We start from the raw sequence: 23,233 nt of genomic DNA, 5'->3' as shown, positions 1-23,233 counted from the left end.
GTTGTCAAGGTGTTTACCCTCTCTGTGCGAGTCCAGTGCCCAGACTTGGATGTATTAGAGCAGAAAAAGACTAACCAGTAATTTCATTAAGCCCTTCATAAATATTTCTTTTGTATTAATATGATTATTTCCTAATTGATCGGGGCATCAAAGGATACGGCGAGAAGGCAGATGTATGGGGTTGAGTGGGATCTGGGACCAGCCATGTTGGAATGGCAGAGCAGACTCGATGGGCTGAATGGCCTAATTCTGCTCCTATATCTTATGGTCTTACAAAGCCAAGACCCCTTTTTTCCATTAAATTCTCACCTTGCCACTAAAGCTTTTAGTAGGTTTAAGTCCAGATCTGCTCCAGAATATCCTTTAAAAACGCATATTGACTTTTATTCCCCCAATCTCTAACTTCAAATTGCTTATTAAATATCTGCCTGTGTCCACCGATTTCACATTCTACATATTCAACCTTAGAACCATAGAAACTACAGCACAGAAACAGGCCCTTTGGCCCTTCTTGGCTGTGCCGAACTATTTTCTGCCTAGTCCCACTGACCTGCACACGGACCATATCACTCCATACACCTCCCATCCATGTGTCTGTCCAATTTATTCTTAAGTGTTAAAAAAGAACCCGCATTTACCACCTCATCTGGCAGCTCATTCCATACTCCCACCACTCTCTGTGTGAAGAAGCCCCCCCAATGTTCCCTTTAAACTTTTCCCCCCTCACCCTTAACCCATGTCCTCTGGTTTTTTTCTCCCCTTGCCTCAGTGGAAAAAGCCTGCATGCATTCACTCTATCTATACCCATTATAATTTTATATACCTCTATCAAATCTCCCCTCATTCTTCTACGCTCCAGGGAATAAAGTCCTAACCTATTCAACCTTTCTCTGTAACTGAGTTTCTCAAGTCCCAGCAACATCCTTGTAAACCTTCTCTGCACTCTTTCAACCTTATTTATATCCTTCCTGTACTTTGGTGACCAAAACTGAACACAATACTCCAGATTCGGCCTCACCAATGCCTTACACAACCTCATCATAACATTCCAGCTCTTGTACTCAATTCTTCGATTAATAAAGGCCAATGTACCAAAAGCTCTCTTTACGACCCTATCTACCTGTGACGACACTTTTAGGGAATTTTGTATCTGTATTCCCAGATCCCTCTGTTCCACTGCACTCCTCAGTGCCTTACCATTAACCCTGTGTGTTCTACGTTGGTTTGTCCTTCCAACATGCAATACCTCACACTTGTCAGCATTAAACTCCATCTGCCATTTTTCAGCCCATTTTTCCAGCTGGTCCAAGTCCCTCTGCAGGCTCTGAAAACCTTCCTCACTGCGTACTACACCTCCAATCTTTGTATCACCAGCAAACTTGCTGATCCAATTTACCACATTATCATCCAGATCATTGATATAGATGACAAATAACAATGGACCCAGCACTGATCCCTGTGGCACACCACTAGTCACAGGCCTCCACTCAGAGAAGCAATTCTCTACCACCACTCTCTGGCTTCTTCCATCAAGCCAATGTCTAATCCAATTTATCACCTCTCCATGTATACCTAGCGACTGAATTTTCCTAACTAACCTCCCATGCGGGACCTTGTCAAAGGCCTTACTGAAGTCCATGTAGACAATATCCACCGCCTTCCCTTCATCCACTTTCCTGGTAACCTCCTCGAAAAACTCCAGCAGATTGGTCAAACATGACCTACCACGCACAAAGCCATGTTGACTCTCCCTAATAAGCCCGTCTATCCAAATGCTTGTAGATTCTGTCTCTTAGTACTCCCTCCAATAATTTACCTACTACTGACGTTAAACTCACCGGCCTATAATTTCCCGGATTATTTTTCGATCCTTTTTTAAACAACGGAACAACATGAGCCACTCTCCAATCCTCCGGCACTTCACCCGCAGACAGCGACATTTTAAATATTTCTGCCAGGGCTCCCGCAATTTCAACACTAGTCTCCTTCAAGGTCCGAGGGAACACTCTGTCAGGTCCCGGGGATTTATCCACTTTAATTTTCCTCAAGACAGCAAGCACCTCCTCCTTTTCAATCTGTACAGTTTCCATGGTCTCACTACTTGATTCCCTCAATTCCATAGATTTCATGCCAGTTTCCTTAGTAAATACAGACGCAAAAAACCTATTTAAGATCTCCCCCATTTCCTTTGGTTCCGCACAAAGCCGACCACTCTGATCTTCAAGAGGACCAATTTTATCCCTTACAATCCTTTTGCTCTTAATATACTTGTAAAAGCTCTTTGGATTATCCTTCACTTTGACTGCCAAGGCAACCTCATGTCTTCTTTTTGCCCTCCTGATTTCTTTCTTAAGTATTTTCTTGCACTTCTTATACTCCTCAAGCACCTGATTTACCCCGTTTCCTATACATTTCATACAACTCCCTCTTCTTCTTTATCAGAGTTGCAATATCCCTTGAGAACTAAGGTTCCTTATTCCTATTCAATTTGCCTTTAATCTTGACAGGAACATACAAACTCTGCACTCTCAAAATTTCCCCTTTGAAGGCTTCCCACCTACCAATCACATCTTTGCCAGAGAACAACCTGTCCCAATCCACGCTTTTTAGATCCTTTCTCATTTCTTCAAATTTGGCCTTCTTCCAGTTCAGAACCTCAACCCTAGGACCAGATCTATCCTTGTCCATGATCAAAGTGAAACTAATGGTGTTATGATCACTGGAACCAAAGTGCTCCCCTACACAGACTTCTGTCACTTGCCCTAATTTGTTACCTAACAGGAGATCCAATATTGCATCCCCTCTAATTGGTCCCTCTATATATTGATTTAGAAAACTTTCCTGAACACATTTCACAAACTCTAAACCATCTAGACCCCTAACAGTATGGGAGTCCCAATCAATGTATGGAAAATTAAAATCCCCTACCACCACGACTTTATGTTTCCTGCAGTTGCCCGCTATCTCTCTGCAAATTTGCTCTTCCAAGTCTCGTTGACTATTGGGTGGTCTGTAATACAATCCCACTAATGTGGCCATACCTTTCCTGTTTCTCAGCTCCACCCATAAGGACTCAGTCGACAAGCCCTCTAATCTGTCCTGCCTGAGCACTGCTGTAATATTTTCCCTAACAAGCAATGCTACTCCCCCACCTTTCATTCCTCTGCCCCGATCACACCTCAGGAACCCTGGAATATTAAACTGCCAGTCCTGCCCCTCCTGTAGCCAAGTTTCACTAATTGCTACAACATCATAATTCCACGTGTCAATCCACGCCCTCAACTCATCCGCCTTCCCCGCAATACTCCTAGCATTGAAATATATACACCTCAGAAGATTTTTACCACCACTCACAACCTTTCTATCAGCGGATTTGCTTAAACTTTCAACATCATTTATTTTCACCCCAGCCACACTGTCAGCTCTGGCACTCTGGCTCCCATCCCCCTGCAAATCCTCAGCACCTTCTTTACTCTTCACACTTTTTAAAGTTCACCAAGCTCAAGCTTCAAAATTATAGCACACCACAAGCTATTAATACTGAAAAACTGTGGTCTGAACACCAATTCCAGGAAAATACCAATGTACTTCAAAATACTTCCTTCGGTCTGGGAATAACAATCCCACCTCTACCGATTTATTTTAGCTAATTCTGTATTTGTGCCCATGGTTATAAGTGATAGCAACACACATCAAAGTTGCTGGTTGGAAGAGGTACAGTCGATGTTTCAGGCCGAGACCCTTCGTCAGGACTAACTGAAGGACTGAACTAAAAATCTCTTACTAACTCTTCCTTCAGTTAGTCCTGACGAAGGGTCTGGGCCTGAAACGTCGACTGTACCTCTTTCTAGAGATGCTGCCTGGCCTGCTGCGTTGGATGTGTGTTGCTTGAATTTCCAGCCTCTGCAGAATTCCTGTTGTTTGCGTTATAAGTGATAAGCCGGTTAGGGTCTAGATAAGAGGCAGTCAATTTGTGTATTGGATTACTGACCTCCACCCTTAATCCTGCAATAGATGAGAATGTAGTTCATGCTCCCTGCAAACTATCCAGATGGAGACGAGAGCTGCCAATTTCTCTTCTGTGGCTGAGCAACCCGTCAGGAGTGGTGGTATAAACAGATAAATTAGGAACATTTAAGTGACTCTTACATAAACACATGGATGATAGAAACATGGAGGGCTATGTCGAAGGGAAGGTTATTTGATCTTAGAGCAGATTAAAAGGTCTGCACAAAATGGTGTGCCCGAAGGGTGGTACTGTTCTAGGTAATGCTACAGTGCCTCATGGCTTCTACTGGTCTTTCGGAAAAATGAAATTGCTTCTCTGAGAACGGGGAGCACTCCCTCGCAGGGGTTCCCCACCTGGCGTCCACGGACCTCTCCGTTAATGGTAGCCGAGTCCATGGCATACAAAAGACTGGGTGTCCGCAGTAATCAACCTTATCCTTGAACAGCAGGGGAGGGTTACCTACAGATACACTTAGAACATTTGTAAGCAACTTTCAAAATGATCAGAGATTTATGGTGATTAGATTCAAATGTTAACTCTCTAAATGACATTCTAATTTGCTCCGACATTGGATGAGGGATTATGTTTCTATCTTGTGTTTTAGTAGACATAACATGCAATATCTTTGTTGTCTTTCCGTTACCTGATCATAGGAACTCAGACGCAGCTTTTTTTTAAAAAAAAAGCTGTTTGTATCTTGGTGCTGCTTCTGATGATAGTACAATTTGAGGTTGTTTCTTCGCCCTGCCTGTCCATTTATTTTCAATTTAAAGTACCACTGCACATAAAGTCTTCCATACAGATGTAGCTTACGCAACGGGTATCTTCTCTCTACAGACGCTGTCCGACACCAGTATTTACAGGTCGTTTTAGATTTTCAACGACGTTGACTAAAAAGTTACACCTAAACTAAGATGTATATAGTGTCAAAGAACACCGTCCTTGCCCAAAAATACAAGCATACTGATAGATTTTACCTTGGAATCCTCATGGCATATTAAACACGAAACAGAATTGGACAGAGAGACAGCAAGCAGGGCCGTTTAGTCACTGTGATCGAAGCAATCACCAGCTGAATACGCTGGGTCTATTTATGTAGCTTCCCTGAAGAAAGCAAAGACGCCGAAACACGTTTTCAAACAATGCTGTCACAACGGGTTGATGATACTGCCATGTTGTAATCAGTGAAAAGTAAACCTCCAGCCAGTGCACTGCTGCTCAGCACCCTAACGCTGGCACTTTCCCCTTTAAAATTCAAATTTTAAACGGCGCACCTTTTTCTCAAATGACCGCCAACGACACTACTATAACCGTTCAATTTAATGCAAACCACAACACCTCACTTCTGACTGCTCGACACCTCCATTTACCGATATATTGAACTGGTTAGCAGTGCGAAATGGCTGCCGTATACTTATACCATAACCCCATCGATTCATGATTACCACACATACGAGACAATCCATCGGACAATGGACCGTTTTAATATTAACTCTTGCTCATGAATAGGGCCAGATGGGACAAGATCAATTATGTCAATAGTAATCCGAATTGGAGAATTCCCAGCAAGTTACTGAGCTATTTAATCAAAAATCAACAGATTGCGCTCATTGATAATTAGATGGAAAGTCGTGGGATAAATGGCTCTTCGGGCTCAATACCTCACCCGTAACGTCAAAGACGATTGAGGCTTGGGAATCCCATGTAGCAGAACGTAAACGCTGAAGTTAATTTTAATAGAAACTGAGTAGATTAAACGTGATGAATATTGGGGGGCAGAAAGTTATAGCACTTGAACAGGAGGGAGAAGAGTTTGAAGGCTGGGGTCAGTCGAGACAGAGGATGGGAGCTTTACTTCGTAATTGTTTCTGTCACAGACCAGCACAAAATTTGAACAGAACAGTGTGTACGTCTGATGAAACCCCAGCCAGCGATATAGCTCACCTGCAGGAAAAGACCTGGTTGCCCATTCAGAAATGTGGAAGTTGCAATTGAATGATTTCTGTCCAATTATTATAATTTATTAGATTGTGGTGTGTGTGTATAGCACTGAGGGAAATATATTCACGCTTCTGTAGATATTCTGCCGGTGGCAGAAACGATAGGGTCTTTTAGGAGACTCCGGGATGGCTACATGGAGCTTACAAAAAATAGAGGGCTATAGGTAAAGCCTAGGTAGTTCTAAGCTTTGTGGGCCGAAGGGCCTGTATTGTGCTGTTGGTTTTCTGTTTCTATTAAATAAGTGTAGTAAGGACATTTGGGATCCCTGGTTTCTACAGTTTGGTATTTGATCATTTAGTTACATCACCCAATTTGGTCAGCTTCAAACAGGCCTTGCCAAGATTCAAACAAATTTAATTTGACAGACCAATTTAGCAAATTGGAGACACAAATGGCTCAATTATAAGCAGATGATGGGCAAGAGTTTTTTTTTTGTGATCAGAAGCCATCACAAAGCTGATCTGTGAAGCCAATACAAATTCTTGGGAGCTGTAATTAGCAGATCACATGGAGAGAGATGTTTTGGTTACTGAGGTAATTTTCAGCTACAAAATTCAATAGGTAAAATGGGCAATGAATGGAATTTTAATCCTGAAACACATTATGCAATGCCAGAATGCATACAATGAATGGCGGGGTCAAAGGAAGTAGAGGTACACTAAGGTGTCTTTGTTCAACTTCAAGGATCCCTGAAAGGGGTTAAGACATACCAAATACAAGCCACAGTCCTTACACAATTGAGTTCTGGTTGTAATATAGAGAATGAGTGTGATTACATCAGTGAGGGTGCTGAGAACATAGAACAAGCCTTCAGCCCACAATGTTGTGCTGATCTTTTAACCCACTCTGAGATCAATCTTACTGTTCCTATATAACCTTCCATTTTTCTTTCATCTATGTGGTCATCTAAGAGTTTAAATATCCCTCTAGGTATCTGCTTTTACCACTACTCCTGGAAGGAAATTCCATACACCCACCACTGTGTAAAGAACTTAACTCTGACATTACCCCTATAGTTTCCTCCAATCACCTTAAAAGTATGCCCCCCCCCACATTAGCTATTTCCACCCTGGGGGAAGTCTCTTAACAACTTGTACCCCACTATCAAGACATCTCTCATCCTCCTTCACTCTAAAGGGAAACTCACAAGCTGGGGGTTTGTTTATTTGAAGCAAAGGCCTAGGGGTCCTGAATGAAATAGTGGATTCCAGTTAGTTGGGACAGCTGTTTATTTGGGCCAACTCTTAAAAGATCAAAAATGAATATAGAAAATATTTGGGAATCCCTGTGTTTATTTGGGACATGCCGCTTAATGGGGGCAAGAGATTTTGCCAGTTTCTAACTAGCACCAGTCGCATGCATTAGTGTGGCTGTTAAGACACTAGAATGAACAGTTTTTAAAATAGTGTCAGTTATGTGTTTGTGTTCAAAACAAAAAAAAATTGTCCAGATAGTTGGTGAGAAATGAGCAGTAAGACAATTCCGATACACACAAAATAACTGCGCACTGTGTTTTCAAGCATTCAGGCTTGGAGATACCAGAAACGGTGGGGAGTGAAAATGAAACAATTTCACTACTTCCAGTTAGAAACTACAAAGAATGTGAAGGTATCAATAATTATCTTGAATGTTACAATAAAAATAAAGATTTGGAGCATGCAATCATTGTGTGATGGCAGGCCACCATCTACACTAAGTGCTTGTGCTGATTGCGTTCATTTACAGTTAATCTAAAGAATACGGCAGATGAATTTCTCTGTCAATAACTACTAAGAGCCAAACCATTTTTATAGTGCTATAGTAGTATCAATAGTGTTCTAATTTGTTATTCAGTTAAACAAGTTTGCATTTTTTAGAACTGCTGAAAACTGCTTCCATGAAACTTTGGCTAATTGAGGTAGCTGCTTAATTGGAACAAATGTACTGTTCTGATGTGTACCAATTAACCGGAATCCACTGTACACAAAAACGTGGTATATAGATGGTGAGAAACTTTTCCTCCCAAGTCTACAATGCAAGTACAATGGTGGAAGATTTGGAGGGATTTAATGAAGGAATATTTCACTAGGTGGGGGTTGTAGGACTTTTTTCACCATAGGTTTTTTAAAATGTATTTAGATGAGCACTTGCATGCATGAAAAGCTACAGGTAGAGTACAGGGCACCGGGGTTACTGCAGATGGGTCCTTGATGATTGGGTTGTATAACTAATAGTGGCAGAAGACTGTATACCACACCTTGCAAATGATGCACCAGCCAGATATATAGATCCTCCAGTTCTCCCAAATAGGATTTGTTCAGCTGTACTTCAGTTCTTTGTCGGTTCAAATGCATAGTTCAAAGGTTATAGTATGCATTAAAACATTCGATTTTATGGGATAATTGCTATAGGAAATAATACTGGAATCAAAGAGCAAAACTGTTGTCAATTCCAAATGCATTACTTCACCAGCACACCAGGATCTGCAGTAACCATGCCTCACATCCAAAGGCTGTACAGTGGAAATGCCAGTATATTGTGCGATTTCAGTCACTCAAGTTCCCAACAAAAGTTATCTGAGAATTTTGCAACGAAACCAGTCAAAATGATCAAGAATGTTATTGGACAAAAAACATCCAAATTACTTACTAATGTCCTGCAGGGTAAGAGGGAACTGTAATCCCCAGTTTATAGCCTTCACTCTTTTACACTACATGGTTGTCTTACTTTAGCTGAAGCCATATACAGGTGTAATGTTTGATATGTATGGTGCAAACTTCCACCGTTCAGTGGCAAAGCTGCTTACAATTTCATTTGTATTCTGAATTTTAAAAAAAACTTCTGTCCAAGATACAAGTGAATGTCAAACTTATTGAATGCATTCAACTCCTCAAACATCCATCAACCTACCTTGCCCAGCTTTCTCATCAGCACAATGTCTTTGTAAGTCTGATTACTGCCGATACACAGTAATCAAAATGCAGGAATTTCACATGGCAGCCAATTCTAAGCCAAAGATTACAAATTTCAGAGCCTCGAAGGCAGAGCTGGCATCAACTCACAGTAGCACATAAAAAGAGAACGATTTGCATAGTCAGATTACTCCTCAGTAAACTTCCTTCATACAAATATCAAGTTTTACACTTGATTAATTGGGTACATTCCTGCTGATCCGATGACTCCGCACGTGTCACTGTGATATATTGATAATTCAATGGCTCATCAGCTCATACTTGTACTGAACAAAAGTCAATACAAAGCAGTTCACCAATCAATACTATAATCAAATAGTACTAGTGTTGCAAAGTATTCTGGTGAGTTTCATTCACAAGATTACCAAAGCAGTTTTTATCTACACTGTTTGAACACATTGAGAAATACCATGGCTTTATTTAATCATATTCCATCTTTGCACATTTGAGACAAACAATTAGCAATACCAGCCAGCACTGGATTATTAAAGAAAATCAACTTTTACAGGATAATACCTTGAAATGGTAACCTTTCTGTGCCAGGTTGGATACACAGAACAAGCTCAAGAAATAGACAAGTGTATCTGGAATTATCTAAAACCAATACTTAGAACCAATACCCATTCTGCTGATGATCAAATTCAGCAAGTTTGCCAGTATACAACCAATGTATTTTTGAGAGAGGCACTCTATGTATTCCACATAAGCACAAAGGGCCGTTGACAAGTGAATGACCATGTAAAAAGGTTTGCAATGAATCCAGACTATCTGGTGCACAAAATGCCTTTTAATTCAGAGAGAAAACAATCGGGAACTGCATAATGTTGAGTGGTAGCACACCAGAGTCTTTCCAGCAATGTCAATGAGCAGGCAAAGTAAATCAGACACAAGCAATTTAAACACATGTAATTACAAGTTACTATCATTTTATATATGCATTTTAAGGATCATACAACAGTAGCAAACAAAATGCCAATTTTAGGTAAATATGTACAACTTTGTTGAGAATTGAAAATTGAGATACCATACAAGAACAAGCCAGACAAAAAAAAAATTCACTCATTCTATTTTGACAACAAGAAATTCTGCCTATTGCATATCCTCTATAAAAGTAGTTAGTATTCCTCAGAATTAATCAAATCTAGTCTAGCCATCAGAGGATCTTCTCTTGATATCACATCAACAAAAGGATGAGTGTTAAATTTGCTCCTTCAGCAGAATTGAGAGGATTGTAAGGCTGAAAAGAAGCTGGTGAGGAGAGGCAAGAAACTCTCCTAGACCATCAGCAGGGACTTTAAACAAAACATTGAATTGAGTGTGGAGAGTTTCACCGTTGATTCTTTCAACCCAACGATGGACAGCAATAAAAATCTTCACCTGGATTATCACTGTCATTGGTGATCATACGAGAAGAAACTCAAAACATTATCTCATTATTTTAGATTCATATTAAGCTCAGATGATCAATGGGACGTTAGGTGAGTAATAGTCCTCCCATACTTGTGATCAATATTGGACAACTTCATTCTCAACACGCCATCACACTAAAATATCTGTAACTATTTCACACAAAATATAATAATCAAAAAGGCAGCCAACAAATATGCCATTTGCATGGCGGTTCATAAAATAAAAGCAACACAGAGCTTTACATCTAAACCTAAAAGGAGTTGTTTCGTTTATTTATCACGGAATGCATTTTATTGACAGAAAGCTGCAAAAGATAAAGGTGTATGTACAACTTATTCTTTTACATCATGGTTAAGTTCAAAACTTTGCCTACTGATCTCACCAAATAGATAGATGTAAATGTTAAATTCATCAGTCTGCAAATTACAAAGTTAATTTTTAAATGCAACTTTGCCAATACAAAGCTTAATATGTTGCATCTGCAGATATCCAGATTACACAAAGAACGCAGTTCTTACAATAGTTCTTACACGTAGTTTTAGGAACTTTTTACATCAGTCCACTGAGCAGACCTAGGGTTTATATTTCTTGAGTTGTCTTGGGGATTGATCAGCAGAAGATTTCAGCAGCTTTACCATTAGCTACTACTGCCAATTAGAATCCTGTTACATCTGTGCTCTTTAAAGAGACCAATGGGTTCCAAATTCCAGACCACTAACCCACCCTTTAAAATAAACTGGTACACTACACAGAGAGTGAAACCTTGAAACAAAGTTAGAAGGATACAAAATCCCAAAATGTACTGGGACCTGTTACAAATGCTCAGTGGACCAATTAAGTCCTTTCTTTCTCTCTTCTCCCCCCCCCCCCCCCCGCCAACCCCAACTGTATAGTGTAGTGTTGCACAGATTTTCAGATTCTCCCTTCAACATCATTTGCAAAAAACATTAAATTCAAACAAGTAATACGCATTGTTTTATTGTCTTTAAAAACGGCATCACTCTTACTGATTCATTTTGTATCTTTTACAAAAAGCTTATGATATCATACAGTAAAATTGAGTTATGGGTCATTAACAAGACTGTACAGCATTTCCTAGTACAGGGCACTGTGTCTACCCAGCACATCCGCTAACAAATACATTTCCAATGCTAGGTACACTAAATTTCTACTAGCACCCCACACTGGTATGAACATCACCTACTTTTTCAGTGCCAAAGGGGAATAAATTTGCAGCAGAACTTTAAAACATGTTTTACAACAATGCATCGGATCTTTGGGTTAGTTAATTTGAAAAGAAATACTAAAACTATTTTAATAGAACTATTAATGCAGATTACTACCGTGGTCAACATTGTATGGTACTGGTAGGCAGTAGTCAAAGTATTCCTCATGTGAGCAGTGTGGGTACTAGCAGAACAGTTAGGTAACTAGCACATCAGTAAATTCTATAAACGATTATGTCCAGCCAAGGATCACACAATAGCATGTTTCTTTTGAACACAAGTCAAACAACTTAACCTGCAGTTTGCTCTGCATGTACAGAGATGAGAGAGATTGGTTTTGCTCAAACTCAAAAGATTTAAAAAAAATAAACATACCATGCCCAGAACAAGAGGGTCAACATGCACATTAAGAACTGAATTTTCAACTGATTTGTACCCTAATTCCTACTATTTCACTGCATCTATTAGCAGCTGACAATAACACCCCAAGTGCACAAATACTATAATTTACATCACTTCGGAAAAAAAACTGCCCAACTTAGGACTAGCTCTGTGTATCAGTTCCAAGTAGAAGATAGATATTTGTATTTGATGTGGTATCAGAGCTTTGTTCCATTCAGGGTGCTGAAACTTTAAAATAATTGCATTGTAACAAATGAGTATTAGCATCTAGTATGCATCTGTGTTTGCCTATAGTATGAGTAAGCTACAGTTCCATAAGTCTATAGAAAACATCCACTTCTGCTAGGTCTACACTATCAGTGGTGTGTACTTAAAATTTCCACTCGACACCTAATTTTTCATTGGATTCAAAATAATCTGGGTCATAAAGTCAGCTGCAAACACTTTCAAAGTATACTTCATCAGGCAGAAGTTCAGACAAGCTCACTATTAAAGGGCTGTGCCAAGGGCAAGCTTCTCAGCAACAGTGTGATTAAAATTCAGGGTTATCCCAAGACTAGTTTAACCTTCCGTGAGCCCATTGGTCTATCACTGAGATCAACAACTGCTGACATTGCTTCATCACAGGACTCAAAAGCAACCATTGCTTCACCTGTAGGCATGCCTTGTTCATTGAACTGCAGGCACACAGAGTCTGGAATAACACGGTAGCCATAGAAGAAATCCACTATTTCATCCACAGACACTTTAAAGGGCAAATTCTGAACTTTAACAACTGTTGGACTATTGGTGCTTAACGGACCACTTCCAAATGTCGGCTCAACCCCTGGCGTAGGAAAATTACTTGTACTGCTGCCTCCAAATGTAGTTCCCCCCACTGGACCATCACCAGTACTTCCACTCACCCCAGATGTAGGAACTGATCCAGGACCAAATAGGGTGCTTGATCCACTAAATGAACTCACAGGGTTGAATGGTGGTGCAGGGCCATTAAGATTAGCTGAACTACCACTAGGAGAAAACATTTTCTCTCCCCCAACACTTGGGAGGAAAGGAGTATCGAGACTCCCTTGGCTTGTACCCTTCTGACCTTTGGTTTGAAATGGTGGATTTGTCTCCATTTCTTGCTTTTGCTCAAGAGTGATTAGTTGGAGAAATGCATTGCGTCCATTTAGTTTCTTGCGATGCAGTCGTTCAGCTTTCTGTGCTTCTTCCTCATTTAAGAAATGCACAAGTGCTTGCCCCAGTCCTTGACCATTACAATCAACAAGAATCTGGACACCATTTTCTGCAAGTCCAATACCCTCCAGAAACTGAAACATGTCACCTTTGGTTACATTATATGGTATATTCCATATGTGGCCATATACTTTTGGTGAACCACATGCTTCCTCTGATTTCACTGTTACTTCTCTCTTTTGCTCACTCTGCACAAAACTGTGTGTTCTTTTTGAAATAATTTCCAGCTTTTCTAACATTGCCTTTTTGGTAATAGGGTGCACCTGGATGAAACGATTACCCATGTACTGCTTATGACGACACAATGCTGCTTGATAATCAGTGGGATTTTTAAACTCCACAAACCCTTCACCAGTTGCTCTTCCATTAGGTCCATAAGCTATGTAGATGCTATCCTCTATGACCTCCAGCTTATTGAAGAATTCCATGATGTGCTTGTTCTCAGCTTCATATGGTAAACCTTTTAAATAGACACAGTATTCCTTCTCATGAGGAGAACGTGACCGGGATCGCTCACGTCGGCTTGGAGATTCAGACCGCGATGTGTGAAATGGTGGCAGGTTTTGTCCATAAAGCCCTAGGCTTGGTGGAGGGCCCATGCTTTTGGGTACATTGAAGCCAGCAGTAGCATTCAACCATTGTCTCTCTGTTGCAGGGAAGACATTGGCAAATCGCTGACCCATCATCATTTTTCCGTGTCGTTTCAGAGCTTCAAAAGTGTCCGAGGGGCCATAAAATTTCACCATTGCATCTCTGTTATTGCGTCCTAAATGGTCTTTCATCATGTGCACTGCATCAATTCGAAGTCCATGAAAAAAATCTCTCACATCCGATTCCATTGTAGTGAATGGCATTCCATTGACATGGACATACAAGTCATCTGGATTGATGGGTGGTGGTCCTTTACTCAACGAACTATGGGAGTTCAAGGGGTGAAGGGGGTTCAAGGAACCCAAAGGACCCATATACATGGAACCTATACTACTACTGATGCCCAGAGCAGACCCAGAGCCATTCATTCCACTGGGTCCAGAGCTTCCTAAAGGGAGAGTGCTACCTGCATTCATAGGCATAGGTGGCAAGCTTGGTATAGGGGGTATAGGTGGCATGGGGGGGATAGGAGCAAGAGGCGCTATGGGAGGAAGGGGAGGCACTGGTGGCAGTGTTGGCAAAATACCAATTGGAGGAATTGAAGGCATAGGTGGTAGTGATGGCATTGTAGGTAAAGGAGGAAGTGGTGGCAGAGGGGGTACAGAGTTCATAGTATTCAACGGTGGCATACTGCTCGTCATGGTTGATCCCATAGTAAACCCAGGGCTACTGAAAGTGGGATTGAGACTTGAGGGTGTACTTCCAACACTGGCAGCAGAAAATGTCGGCACATTCTTACTGCTCAAGCCCTCATGTAATGAGGAAGTGGTGGTAACCATGGTGGGAGTGTTTAGATTAGCCATAGTTGTGGGCAAATTACCCCTTCCACTCAGACTAGTATTACTAGGTGGCCCTGGCCGGCTGGAGCCCACTGGGGTCATATCCACATTACCAGTTTCAAAACGCCTACGACTGAGCTCAATCATATTTTGCATTTCAGTTTTACTACTCAGTAGAAGTGACACTTTGGATCCTTTAATTGTGCCCCCACCACGCATCATACCAAGCCGCGCATCTTCATCTGTGGAGAAAACGATGAAAGCCTCACCAAGTTCACCACCTACAATATGTACGCCACCATCAGGAATGGTTAATCCAGAGAAGAAATGGCGGATATCCATTGTCCCCGCCACAATGGGGAGACCCTGCAAGCGGATGACCACGGCCATGCTGAACTCAATCAACAACAAACACCTGCAGACGAAAAAGGCACGAACTACATCAGACTTGTTAGAACAAAACCAGCCTAACTAGAATGTAAAGCATACAAAAGGCCATCACAGTAAAACCATCAAATTCTGCGCACAGAAGCCAAGGCATGGATGGATTTAACAAACACCGCATTAATCAGAGTTCCAACATGCATAAATACATGACCCAAAATTTAACTACATAGCAATTTAATGCAGAAACAACAGAAATGAATCAACACACTATGCCAAGTTGCATATTTAACCAAATAAAATCATTCCCAGGCAGTTCAAACCAACAATGTCAGGCAAATTTGAAATCAAATCATCAAACTAGAAGCCTGGTCAGTAGATTGTGGTTTTAAATACAAAAGTATCTTAAGTATCCCAAGTGATTTAGGATCTAAAACTGAAGGATTTGTGAGTGACAAGAAGAGGAGAGGGGAGCAGCCGGGATCTCTGGAAAGAGAGTGAAGGGCAGGAAGAGGCAGAAGAGGGAGGTAAAGTGGGAAGGACAGGTGGTTTCTAAAGGAATTTTAAAGCATAAAGATGAACTCAGATCTGTAGGGCGGGAGAAATTATCGATAAGGAGGAAATGTTAAGTGAATATAACAACTTGTTAAAATTTGGGCAAAATTAATCAGATGCTAGTGCAGGTGATTGAGCACTAGGCAAAGAGTGAATGGGATGGGTCCACAGCTTTCCAAACACAAATTTACAAAGGGACTGAAGTAGAGAATGCTGCTGGAGCAACATTAAAAAAGTAGACTTGGAGCAGGGTGGAAAGTAGTATTTCAAGGGGTGGAAGTAGGCAGTTTTGGTGAAGATGAACAAGTGCTAGAAACTTAAGTAGATGAAGCAATGGTCAAAAGTCCAGTTTTTCCTCAAGATAATGGTCAGAGAGGGAAAACAGAACAGTCTTGGCAGTGAGACAAAAATGAGTTTGGTCATTTCAGTATTTAGTTGGAAATAAAACTCTGCTAGTTCCAATATTGGATCAGATGAGGAAAAAAAACAAACAGTGGAAAGAATGATCAAGTTTTGCTAAGGAAAAGTTTAGCTTCAAAGAAGAGGTCTATGGACCAAATATGGAGAGATGAGACCAGCTCACTGGATAACAACTGGCATGGTTGAGCTGGGCCAAAGGGCCTGATTTCCATGAAGTGTAACTATGACATGTAATTTTCATTTGATTTTCAGATCAACACACACAAAATGCTAGAGGAACTTAGCAGGACAGGCTGCATCTGTGGAAAAGTGTAAACAGTCGAAGTTTCAGGCTGAGACCCTTCATCAGGAGTTCTCCATTTTATGTGTATTGCTCTGGATTTCCAGCATCTGCATATTTTCTCATGTTGGTTGATTTTCAGATTATTGTTTACATGTAATTTTTTTTCATAGATATGCCAATATATAACATTAAATTTAAATACAGTTTACCCTATTCAAACCACAAGTTCTGTTTTAAATCTGGGAGAAATCTCAACTTGAAAGAATAATGTATTTCAAGTAATTTTTCAAACTCAAAGTACAGCAAACTTGAATTCTTGATAAGTAAAGATTTGTGCTTATTATGGTAAAAAGCCAATTCTGCAATTTTTAAAAGATATCAGTGGTCCTGCAAACCAATGCATTCAAATAAGGATGATGCAGAGAACAGATTAAAACCCAAATTACCACACACTTCAAACTAATGCTAGCCTAAAAGTGGTAAAATCTAAGTTTTTTTTGTTTCAAACCAACTACAGAAACAAGAGCAAAAATAACAAATCTTTTATTTAAAACAAAAATGATCCTGAAGGCTTTGCTATTTTCAACACCAATTAAAACTAAATTTCAGTGTTTCAACTAAAATTTGATACAACTACCATGGAGCCTTTAGAAGGCTTATACCTCTAAACAACCTTTACAGAAGAGAATCTTACCTGTGACCAAAATAGAAGAGTTTCCCTTAAGCAGCTGAGGACACCAGCCAATCCTGTTGTCAATCAATTTAAATCAACTTTACAGACTGCAGAAAGAATAAATGGGATGACAAATCAATGTCTGCAATAAACAATACAATCAGGCTATTGCTGTGTATACAAATGTCACCACACAAGACCGAATCAGTACAAACTAAACATTTCACAATTCCGCACAGCATCCCACATTACACAACTGCGACCCTTATACTTCTTCCCTAATTTTTTTGCAGAATTCTGTAATTTCAATATCTTAATCACAAGCCTCCAGATTCAACTAGTGTGTTAAAATTCAGGAGGAAATCCATTCAGCAAATGTCTATGGTTCTACCCACATTAAATTTTTGCTCCTGAAGTTCACTTTGCTGGGGTGCAGCTCTATTATTTTGATCAAGTGGCCTTACTAGGGCAAACTGTGCCAAAAGCTAGGTATTGCTGAGCTTAATAGAACACAGAAATTTACAGTACATTACAGGCCCTTCGGCCCACAATGCTCTGCCAACCATGTAACCTACTGTAGAGACTGCCTAGAATTTCCCTAGCGCATAGCTCTCTATTTTTCTAAGCTCCATGTACCTAAGAGGCACTTAAAATACCCTGTTAATACTGTAACAGCTTCAATTATCCTAACTCACTCACTTGTTCAGAGTAAACCTAGAAGCTCTCTTCTGTGCAATTCAGCTACATCTGCGATAGAGGACATGTAAAAGATTTTACTTAGAGATACAGCGCAAACCATGTAGCAACCTACCAATTGAACCCTAGCCCAATCACAGGCCAATTAACAACGACCAATTATCTTACTATGCAGTATGTCTTTAGAATGTGGGAGGAAACCACAGGAGGAGCACTTACAGGAAGGATGTGCAAACATCTTACAGTCAGCATCAGAATTGAACTTTGATGTCTCAAGCTGTAATAGTGTCATGCTAACCACTACCTGAGAAAGTACTCACTTCACCAGGCACAGCATACTAACGACCCGTTCGATACAGGAAGACAGAATAGATTCTTCAATTTGGCAGAATTCCACAAGTAACTGCTGGAAATTTAATCGTGGCTTAAAAACTGGGAAGACGTTAAATTGTAAAAAACAACTCCCTCATGTTGTTCTAAACCAGGGGTTCCCAACTTGGGGTCCACAGACCCCTCGATTAATTGCAGAGGTCCATGACATAAAAACGATTGGGAACCCCTGTTCTAAACAAATGGGAATGAAGGAACATGATAGCTGCATTTCATGAAAGGCCTTCTACGCTGTATGACCACAATCTACCAACATTTTGGCGAGTTTGCTACTTGTGATTTATTACAATGCCATGAAAACAATAAAATCAAGAATCCACAAATTATTCACAATTCGTTTCAACTCTTCATGCAATGTGGTCTGAGTTCAACCTCCGCATATCAACAGGTATCTTGTAATTTACTCTTTGTGAAAAACATGGCAGTAACTACATCACTGCACATCTGAAGAACCATTTGCTGATTTCTTACATGTCATGGTGTTACTTTAAAGCCTTGCTCAATGACAATCATGTGGAACTTAGTAAGTCTACACTAAATTGTTGAAAATTCCTGCTTGTTTTTGCACAGCCTACGCTTAACATGAACAGTAACCAGCTCTGGAAAATACACAGCTGACCATATAGAATGAGATGTTGAGTGAGGGTTATAAGAAGAGACCAAGGGCAGATCAACTATGAAACTGAATAACAAGGCCAGTGAACTACCCACAGTCCCATTTAGCGTTCTTGTGAAAATGAGCTGGAATGACAGCATTAACCTTGATAAGATGCAGGAGCAGAATTGTGCCACTGGGCTCACTGAGTCTGCTCTACCAATACATCATGGCTGATTTATCATCCCTCTCAACCCATTCTTCTGCCTTCTCATTAAGGATTATTCATAACTGTGAAGCTATCCTTTGGACACAGTTAGGAACTGGAAAAAATGTTTTAGTTTGAGTGATAATTGTGTCTATAGTTGGTACATTTATGTTATTGGGCTATGGAGATTAACAATAGAGAATAGCAGTGTGGGTTCTAGTAATAACCCACAATACACAAGTAAACTGCTAGAGAACATTTAGCTGTAAATTTGGACTTAGTAGGGAAAGGTAATTCACTGAAGAATTTTAATTTAGATATTAACTTATTTTTAAAAACTGCATGTATAGTTATCTAGAGCAGGTTTAAAAAGAACCCAAAAGCAAAGGTTATATGGTAGCAGAGAAATCATAATACAGCTTCTGAGTTAAGATAATGTTAATCAGGTGAAGATTCAAAATTTCATCTTAATTTTCCATTCAGTGTCAATGCACAAGGCACAGTGAAAGTGAACTTAGTTACAGGATGACTAGGGATTAGTGTCCGTGATTACTAACAAATCATTTCTTATTTTGCAAGTGATTAATGCAAACCACTTTCCCAGACCCATTCTCATTCCCCATGATCAGCAATAGAAACATAAACCACGATCAGATTTTAATAATGTTACCATTATAACTCATACCTGCAGTAAAAGTTATAGCTGCAGGGCTACAATGTGCATTACTTGAGGCTTCATTTCAGAATCAAACAGTCTACTTTACAATATAGGTTTGAAAAGTAACTCTTGGAATGCTCCTCTTTATCCCATTCTCTCACATAAGAAATAAAAGCAATAGGCCATGGATACTCTAATCAGCATATTTTCCTTCAGTACCCCATATTTCTTGATCTATTTAATATTTACATGTATTGCATAACAGAAGATTTGTCAGGTCACTGGTCTGAGTGCTACTGGTACCATGTAACCCAGCACTACCTGTTGCACGGTCGGGTGGTCGGCAACTAAACTGGCTCCCCACCAGGCTTGCCTGGTGAGGAGGGTGGCTAGACACCCTGCAGGATGAAAAACAAGACCTGTCAAAGGGCGGATGAACCCTCTCGTAGGGTCAACGGCCATCTAGCAAACACGTGCTGCGAAGCGTAAAAAGGGCATCCCTTGTATCAAAGCTTGGTCTGGCCATTCACTGCAACAGAACTTCCCTCACCGTGCCGCTGGATCCGGGAGGGGATGTCGAGAGGATGGGTCTGGACCTGTGCAACCCCCTACTCACCTAAATCCATTCACGCACAAGCTGTTCCTTACTGAGTGGGGTACCCTAAACCCCACTAACTGACTGAAAGGAACCATCATCATCCTATGGGATAGATAGCCAGAGAGAGAACAGAAGACTTGTAAAGGCTTTAATCAGTTTTGTCAAAATTCCCCATTATAAATTCCGATGCCTTTACACACAATGGAACTTGTCTTTTCTGCATTTACAACTTGGGTATTACAAGTAAATTCCCAGTCAAAGACTACACTTTGGTATTTACATCTCCCAAATCCTCACCCTGTGCTACAGAGGAATAACTTGCCTCTATGAATCTTTCACCTTTCTACCCTGGGTTAATTAACTCACTTCAGCTGAAAACCAATAATTGCGGCAAAATTGTGAAAATTTCTTATCAATGAGTAGCGTATTATCCAAGACTTAATTGCATTTTCTGAGACAACACAGGTATTATACAGCTGTAACTCCTAACTCTTCCCACCCCGCCCCCTGCTAGTTTGTGAAAAGTACAACAGACTTCACCTTCCTACTTTAAGGCAGCCCTTATAAAACAGCTCCTTTTCCTGAACACCAAGCCCTGTCAAATTTGTATTGATGTTCCCTGCTCCTAATGATTTACAAACTTACCTGCTTAGAAAAGAAAGAAACTGGCTGTACATGGACTTTGTCATTAAGTACTGTTAGTTAAAAAGCGATGAAAATCTGAGTCAACGCAGAGTAGTTTAGAATATTTTTAATAGCTTTCAAGGAAAAGGGACTGAAGGTGACTGCCCTAGTGGGGATAAAGACAAAAACTGGCCTCCCCCATGATTATTCTTTCACTTTACGTACAAAGTTTCAATTTGACAGATTTAGTTGTAACAGGTATTTAATGTTATCAGACATGACGGCAAAATGTCTTCTCAAACTAATCTTTAGGAGTTCAGTAAAACAATATAATCAGTTCACAAAGTATTCACATGTCTACCTTTGCACAATTATGGATTGTGCCTTTGCAGATAAAGATTTTCCAAGTTGTTGCGTGGGGGTACTTGGTGGGAGAACTTAAAGTACTGCATGGTAACATATTCTACCACTAGATCAAAGTCACAGCAAGACACATTTTTCTTGTGTACTGGTATTTCAGTGTTAAAATAATCAGACTGCCACCAGATTTATTTTGAAGTAATGAAGGTACTATCAGATCTGTATGGTTAAATCATGCAAAATGTCCTTTCTCATGCAAATTGAGCAATTACATGCTGCATCCAATCACTGGCAGCCACTTCACTTCAAAAGAATGTAGCGACCTGCTTACAACGATCACACCAGAGCACAACTACTGCCTTTTGCTAGTGCACATCTGAGCTATACACCCAATTTGAACTTGCTTCTTAAAGATGCACTGGTATCATTGTGCAGGTTGTATAAATCACTTTGATCATTTGAGCATCACGGCATTGTTATAGCAAACATGAGCCAAGAATAGTATCAAAATGCTTGTAGTGAACACTGCAATAAATACCTTGCACAAATGCAGTAACTTCAACAACCTTGGTAATTGAGAGCACATCACAGCCACAGAAATCTCTTGAAACACAACCACCACTGTCATGCATCATAAAAGATCCAACAAAGCAGTAACACTCATCTGCTGTTCTTGCGACATTGGTTGAAATGTAGGCATAGTTTATGCAGAACTTTACAGTAGGTTTTAGAAGATGCAGTGCTGCAGATTGTGTTATATAGTAATATTGTTTGCCGGTCAACTGTAGGTGTTCTACAATGTGAACTATCATAGCAACTAATTAAATCAGTTTACAAAATCGATTAACCCCAAAATATTTGTCTTGTATGTTGTGCTGTAGATAAACAGAATAGTGGCAGCATAATGGCCCAGAAGGTAATGCTGAATACAGCCGGCTGACAGAACTGACTTCCATACCGTCTATGTGGAGTGTTAACATTTCTCTCTTCTACTGTGTGGATTCCCCCCACCTTCTTTCCAAAGGCATGAGAGTCATTAGCTGCTGTAAATTTTCTACAGTCAGAATTGGGATGGAGGTTGTGAGGAAGATCACAGGACGGATACATGAGGAAGATTATTGGTGGGGGGTGGGAAAGGGAAATAAGTGAAAGGAAAGGATGCCAAGCCCTATGAGAACGAGGGCAGCATCATCAGCTGACGAAGGCAGTACTCCCTCAGTGGTGCAGTGCTGGCTACCTAGACTGGAATCTATGATCTACTGACACGGATGACGTCGCTGCTAGTCACATGGCTGATAACCTAGATAACTGGATTTAGGCAAGGACATAGATACTAACACATAATGGTTGGTCGAATGGCCCTTTTCTGCGCTGTCAGCCTATGTAGTCTATTAATGCTACTTTGCTCAGAACAAGTCATAGCCCAACAGGTAACATTAAGTGCTCAAATGGCAGTAATGCCATTGCCAGACTGTGTGTAATAGAATGAAAGCACAAAATCTTCCTTCCCACTCTTCATTGCCTCAGATCAAACCAAATTAACAGGAGAGAGATGATTAACCAGGTGAACTGAAACACCGAGAGTGACAACACTAAATAAAGGCTCTGATAACCTAGCTAAGCTTCAATGTGAATTCAATCAGCTTCAACTACAAGGTGGTTTGAAATGATAAAAAAAAATTTGCATACTTGAACATTCTACAAATTATGCAATTGTTTCAAAATAACTTTGCTGTAAATCCCAAAAGCAAATCAAGTCAAAATGAACATAAAATGCACACTGCCAAAGATCCAGTGATTTGTCACCAAGTAAAAAAGCATCATTACCACATTTCTAGCCAAATGACCAAGTACAGTGTTTTACTCTTGCACACCCAAAACAAGATTGAAACATTCCAGGAGAATCACATTTGTCAGATACAATTAATGCTACAATGAAAAATTCCAAACAATGTACAAGTTCTGTTTCTATATAGTCACCAATAACAAATTGATTACTTAACATAGCAAGTCTGAACACAAATACAATCCCAAGAACTCAGTCATTGCGGACATTTTGAAAGTAACCAAATTGTAACTACAACACTCATGCAAGTACTTTTAAATCCAACTATAGAATCT

General features: G+C 40.2%; 2 protein-coding genes across 6 annotated transcripts in view; both read right to left on the bottom strand.

The window, feature by feature from the left end:
* cpne1 (copine I) overlaps positions 1-23,233 on the bottom strand; it is an 83,468-nt gene that overhangs the window by 55,157 nt on the left and 5,078 nt on the right. For 2 of the 5 annotated variants that reach the window (XM_072244685.1, XM_072244650.1), the window contains exon 1: positions 17,005-17,092. The exons of 2 other annotated variants lie outside the window; for them this stretch is intronic. The gene's annotated coding sequence lies outside the window, so the exon portion shown is untranslated. Of the gene's footprint in view, positions 1-14,937; positions 15,030-17,004; positions 17,093-23,233 lie in introns of those variants that run through there. One more of the 5 variants, XM_072244676.1, reaches the window with a different exon arrangement.
* Positions 9,734-17,090, bottom strand: rbm12 (RNA binding motif protein 12). The gene is made up of 2 exons (XM_072244637.1): positions 17,005-17,090; positions 9,734-15,083 (listed from the first exon to the last, which is right to left on the bottom strand). Exon 2 carries the CDS (start codon positions 15,056-15,058, stop codon positions 12,545-12,547), a length of 2,514 nt encoding a protein of 837 aa, XP_072100738.1. The 5' UTR covers positions 15,059-15,083; positions 17,005-17,090; the 3' UTR covers positions 9,734-12,544.

The sequence above is a fragment of the Mobula birostris genome, chromosome 2 (genome assembly GCF_030028105.1).
Source record: "Mobula birostris isolate sMobBir1 chromosome 2, sMobBir1.hap1, whole genome shotgun sequence".
NCBI classification, from domain to species: Eukaryota; Metazoa; Chordata; class Chondrichthyes; order Myliobatiformes; family Myliobatidae; genus Mobula; species Mobula birostris.
This window is presented reverse-complemented; position numbering and strand designations above follow the sequence as displayed.

What these genes read in the sequence shown, in the direction of transcription:
- rbm12 (XM_072244637.1), bottom strand. Translation starts at nt 15,058, where the DNA reads ATGGCCGTGGTCATCCGCTTGCAGGGTCTCCCCATTGTGGCGGGGACA.